Source organism: Myotis lucifugus, unplaced genomic scaffold (genome assembly GCF_000147115.1).
Source record: "Myotis lucifugus unplaced genomic scaffold, Myoluc2.0 scaffold_328, whole genome shotgun sequence".
NCBI classification, from domain to species: domain Eukaryota; kingdom Metazoa; phylum Chordata; class Mammalia; order Chiroptera; family Vespertilionidae; genus Myotis; species Myotis lucifugus.
The window spans coordinates 1,062,422-1,068,421 of record NW_005871376.1 but is presented as its reverse complement, the minus strand read 5'-3'; the positions used below and the strand labels follow the sequence as shown (position 1 = coordinate 1,068,421).

General features: G+C 46.4%; 1 protein-coding gene across 1 annotated transcript in view; it reads left to right on the top strand.

The window, feature by feature from the left end:
* LOXL2 (lysyl oxidase like 2) overlaps nucleotides 1–6,000 on the top strand; it is a 69,747-nt gene that overhangs the window by 4,521 nt on the left and 59,226 nt on the right. The window contains 1 exon segment of the mRNA XM_014466186.2: nucleotides 3,829–4,004. Coding sequence (XP_014321672.1) covers nucleotides 3,829–4,004 — 176 coding nt within the window.

Below are 6,000 nucleotides of genomic sequence, written 5' to 3'. Positions count from 1 at the left end.
CAAACTGCGGCTCTCGAGCCACATGCGGCTCTTTGGCCCCTTGAGTGTGGCTCTTCCACAAAATACCGACTTCTGCGCATGGGCCACGAAGTTTCAATCGCACTGTACATGCGCGCCGGCACATGGTATTTTATGGAAGAGCCACGCTCAAGGGGCCAAAGAGCCTAATGTGGCTCGCGAGCCGCTGTTTGCCGACCACTGCCCTAGGCTGACCCCGAGAGTCAGCTCTGTGGAAGAGCTGGGATGTGCAGCTGCTCCCCTCTGAGGAGACCCTCCAGGGGGCTCACCGTCACCTACTCCTCTCAAGGTGACGGAAGATTCTAACTTGAACAATTTCCATTTCCCTGACAGCTCTGGTGCTCAAGTAGAAATTCATTTCTGATCTCCCTCTTCCAAATGGTCTGTGGATGTGTTTATACATCTCTTCTGCTTATGTCAGAAGCATTTCTTAGAGTACTTGAGTGGAAAGGGAGAAATGAAGTTTTGCTTCTGATTGATTGGCTTTTGTGTCCAAGGTTTGACCATGTGACCCAAATGCCACCTTCCTAGCAGCTGGTAGATGGCATCTGCTGCACTGAGCCTCGATCTGCCTCCAGTGGGCAGAGCCAGGGCTGGCCGCTTTGGAATCAGGACAGTCTAGTTCAGCCGTGGGCAAACTACGGCCCGCGGGCCGGATCTGGCCGGTTTGAAATGAATAAAACTAAGAAAAAAAAAAAGACCGTACCCTTTTATGTAATGATGTTTACTTTGAATTTATATTAGTTCACACAAACACTCCAGCCATGCTTTTGTTCCGGCCCTCCGGTCCAGTTTGAGAACCCATTGTGGCCCTCGAGTCAAAAAGTTTGCCCACCCCTGGTCTAGTTGATGGGCACTAAGTAAACAGGAAAGAAATTGTAATGAATTCAGGGCACACGAGAATACACGCATGGTGATGCTGTCTTGGGCTACAGAGAAGTTTGTATTTCCACCATCTAAGAAAAAAATAACTGGTGAGAATGTGCAAAGAGTAGAATAATTGGGGGTGAATTGAAGCTTCTTAAGAAAGCAGTTCTGCCCTGCCGGTGTGGCTCAGTGGTTGAGCGGCGACCCATGAATCAGGAGGTCATGGTTCGATTCCTGGTCAGGGCACATGCCCAGGTGGTGGGTTCGATCCCCTGTGTGGGGCGTGCGGGAGGCAGCCGGTCAACAGTTCTCTCTCATCATTGATGTTTTTATCTCTCCCTCTCCCTTCCTCTCTCTGAAATTAATAAAACATTTAAAAAAGAAAGAAAGAAAGCAGTTCTTTGAGGTTAAGTTAGTTCCCACGAACACTCCAGGGGCTAATTGCAAACATTCCTATGAGAAGTTAAGCAGACCTTGGTGTAAATTTTTTAGCCTTTCACGCTGCCTTTAGCCGTGTGCTATCTGGCTCCTCATCCCCTTCGCAAGGGTGGTTCCTCTCATTGCAGACGGGATAAGGGCGCTGTTTCTCTCCACCGCCTCTGTCCCTTCAGCAGCTTTGCTTCAGAACGTTCCCGGGAAGAGGCCGTGTCCACCGTGGAGGGTCTTGTCCTTGCTGCTACTTAGCAAGAAAAACATTGGTTTGTTGTTGAAACAGCAATCGGGTAGGGAGCATATGTTTCAGTGGAGCTTGATGGCTTGGAAACCAGGCCAAATTGAGAAACCAGTTGGAAAACCTCAGCCCAGATGTTTTCAATAGCTCTTTGTTCCCCTCACTGCGTCCAAAGCACTCCTGTTGGAGCCCTGACCAGCCATCGGTCACAGTGGACACGTTTCATCAGGGCCTCGATGTCAGGAGACTGGCCTGCGTCCTTCCTGACCTTCAGGGCCCCAGGGTCTCCTTGGTTTTCTCATCTCTACAATGGGAGTGTTTTTATCTGCTTCTTCCTGGCATCATGGAAACAATAGTATTCATTGTTTTTCTGACCTACTGGGAGAAAGGGAAAGGGAGGTTGAAAATGTACTAGGAGCAAGATTATCTCATTGAGTATCCATGGCAACCTGTTTGTTGGGTGTCATTGTTTTCACTTTGGAAATGGGGAACAGGCTTGTTTAAGTAGTTGACCGAGTCATGAAGTACCCCAGCCTGAGAGAGAATGGGAAACCCTGTTATCTGCCCTCATTATACTATAGGGTTCTACATGGAGCATTAAGAAGAGTGACAGGCTTAGCTGATTTTGTTTCCTTTCATGTTGTAGTGGCACTTATAAAAATCACTATTTGAAACACCCTGTGGCACTTTAAAAACTTTTTATTTTAATTATGGTAAAATACACATAACATTAAAAACATGCCATCTTGCCCTAGCCGGTTTGGCTCAGTGGATAGCGCATCGGTCTGCACACTGAAGGGTTCCAGGTTCAATTCGGTCAAGGGCACATGCCTGGGTTGTGGATTTAATGAGGGGCATGCAGGAGGCAGCCGATCAATGATTCTCATCATTGATGTTTCAATCTCTCTCTCCCTCTCCCTTTCTCTCTGAAATCAATAAAAATATTAAAAACATACATACACACAAACATGCCACCTTGACTGGTTTCCAGTGTACAGTTGGGTAGTGTTAAGCTCATTCACATGGTGGTGCGACCATCTCCAGAACACTTCTTATCTTGGGAAACTGAAACTCTGTCCCCATTGAACAACCACTCCCCATCCCGCCTCCTCCAGCCCTGGCAGCCACCACTCTATGTTTATCTCTATGCATTTTGACTACACGAGGTACCTAGTAAGTGGAAACATGCTGATTTGCCTTTTTTATTTTTTAGAATTTCCTTCCTTTTTAAGGCTGAATAATATTCCACTGTATGGATATACCACTTCTTGGCTATTGTGAATAATAATGTAAGACACATGGGTGTGCTAATATCTCTTTGAGGCCCTGCTTTCAATTCTTCTGGGACTTGCAGGATCATATGGCAATTCTGTTTTTAATTTCTTAAGGAACTACCATGCTCTTTTCCATGGTGGGTGCACCGTTTTACGGTCCCACCAATAGTGCACAGGGGTTCCAATTTCTCCACATCCTGTCACCTGACTTCTGAAAAGTAAGGAGGTGGCTCTGTGGGTTAGTCTTGGAGTCAGTGGATGGAAGTTTCAGGCAGTGAGAAGAACACTGAACGGACCAGGGCACCAGGCTCAGGGGGTGGCCTGCAGAGTGAGTTGCCCTCTGAGCCAGAGCTCTGCGTCTGTGAAGTGTGAATAACAAGGTCACCTCATCCTCTTCCTTGAAGTATGGGGAAGTCAGGGGAGGTGACACAGGGAAATGCCTTCAAAGCCTCAAGTGCAGGATGGCTGAGGGGTCACGGTCCAGCCTCTGCTACAGGTGAAGGTGAGTCTGGCTTGCATCATAGTCAGTATAACTATCATCATCATCATCATCATTGCTATCATTTTTCAGTAACTATGGGCCAACAATAAACTAGACATGTGCCATGTATTATGTCTCCTGCCCACACTCCTGCGATTCAAGTGTCTTTATTATCCCCACTTTACTGATGAGGAAAAGGCTTCAACCAAAGCTGAGCCAGAATTCAAATCTAGCTTAGTATCCAAAGTCCCCACTCCTTCCCCTACACCATGTGACATCCTGGCTCAACGCTGATTTCTACCCTGATCATGTTCAATCCACCACATCCCTCTGGCAAGGGAATCCCGATGGTCTAGAACTATATGCAATGTCTTAACATGCTAAACATCAATTGATGACCACACACAGCTGCCCAGATTAGAGAAAAATTCTCTTTCTGTGTACAACTTTGGTGCCCCCCCAACATTCAAACCTACTTTGACATCACGCTTGGTTTTTCTCTTCTCTGCTTCCTTCAGGGCCCATCTGGTTGGACAATGTCTACTGCACCGGCAAAGAGGCAACCCTCGCAGCCTGCACCTCCAATGGCTGGGGTGTCACCGACTGCAAGCACACCGAAGACGTGGGTGTGGTGTGCAGTGAGAAAAGGATTCCTGGGTTCAAATTCGACAATTCGTTGATCAACCACGTAGAGGCAAGTCGTGTTCTTGATGACTCCTTCATGTGGATGTTTTCTTTTTCTCTTTTTAATATGTTTTTATTGTTTTCAGAGGGAGGAAGAGAGAGGGAGAGAGATATATAGAAACATCAGTGATGAGAGAGAATCATTGACCAGCTGCCTCCTGCACACCCCACACTGGGGATCGAGCCTGCAACCCAGGCATGTGCCCTGGGTCGACACTCAACCACTGAGCCACACTGGTCGGGCAGATGTTTCCTTTTCTACATGTAGCTCACTTTTCACTTACTGATTTCAAGAAGTGTGTGAGCACTAAGGAGGGGGACCAAGCCAACGTGATTTGGTGTGGGGGCCGTTGAGGGAGGATTTCTGGAGAAGGGGATGCCATCAGTGGGAAAAGGGCATCAGTGGCGAATGGCTTGGGCAAAGGCATGGAGGTGTGAACTGGGGATAAGCAGGCCAGTACTGCTCAAGAAAAATGTGAATCTGGGGGTCATGAGAAGTGCAACTGGAAAGGCGGGCATGAAAGGCCTCTGTGCTATGTTCGGGAGCTTGCCCTTTGGACTAGGGACATGTATTAGCTATCAGTTGCTACGTAACAAGTTACCACCCAGATTTGGCAGCTTCACACAACAAACTTTTACTATCTCACATAGATCGTAGGGTCGGGAATCCAGGAGTGGCTTAGCTGGTTGATTCTGCTCAGAGTCTCTGATGAGGTTGCAGCCGGGCGGCTGGGGCTGGGAGATCCTCCCCCGAGTTGACTCGTGGTTGTTGGCAGGCTCTAGTTTCTTTCTGGCTGTCAGCGGGGGCCCTCCGGCCCTCTCCGCAGGCTGCCTAAGTTCCCTTAAGACATGTCTTTCTCCAGAGTGAGTGATTTAAAAGAGAAAGAGAGAGGGAGCAAAACTTAGAAGCCACAGATTTTCCTAAGCTAATCTCGGAAGTGGTACCCCTTCATTTCTGCTGTATTCTGTTAGTCACACAAAACAATTGTGCACAGTGTGGGAGGAGGTTACCCGAGGGAGTGAACGCAGGAGGTGGAGATCGCTGGGGCCATCGTGGAGGGCGGCTACCACAGGGGAGTTGTTCCCAAATGTAGCTGGGGAGCAGAATCACTTTAAAAATGCAGATATTAGGTGATATTTATAATGTTGAAATCTTATGACTCCAAGTTTTCTATCTAAAATTTTAATTCTGTTATGTATCATGAAAATTTTATCATGTTATCAAAGATTCTCCAAACCATTATTTTTATTTATTTTTTTAATATATTTTATTGATTTTTTACAGAGAAGAAGGAAGAGGGATAGAGAGTTAGAAACATCGTTGAGAGAGATCGATCAGCTGCCTCCTGCACATTCCCCAGTGGGGATGTGCCCGCAACCAAGGTACATGCCCTTAACCGGAATCGAACCTGGGACCCTTCAGTCCGCAGGCCGACGCTCTTTCCATTGAGCCAAACCGGTTCAGCCAAACCATTATTTTTATTAGTTGCCAAATAGTTTATCTTATGAACCTGCTATAGTATAGCTATCCTTTCTTGCATATTGGACATGTATAGATCAGTATACATAGAATTACTATACATATCATTGTTCATCATCTATGATTACATTTTTTATCATTTCAATAGAATTTTTGACAAGAAGTGGATTTATGGAATCATGAGTTTAAATAGTATGTATATTAAAGTTTCTTGACATTGACAAAAAAATAGAGAAAACGTTTTCTAAACTGTTTATTCCAGTTGTATATAAAGGTACAATTCACTGTTTACTAAAATGCAGACCCTGGGGTCTCCCTTCAGGCCCGCTGCATCAGCGCCTCCCACTGTGGGGCCCGGTTATTGCTTCCAGCTCTCGCAGATGACTCTGAGGTTGCCAGCCTGGCCCGAGCCAGCATCTGGGAAAGGCAAGAGGCTTGTGACCCTTCTTCTACATTTATGGCTTCATTTCAGATTTATCTTTTCAACAAGCTCTCCACTTAAACAATGAAATTAGCAGATATTTAT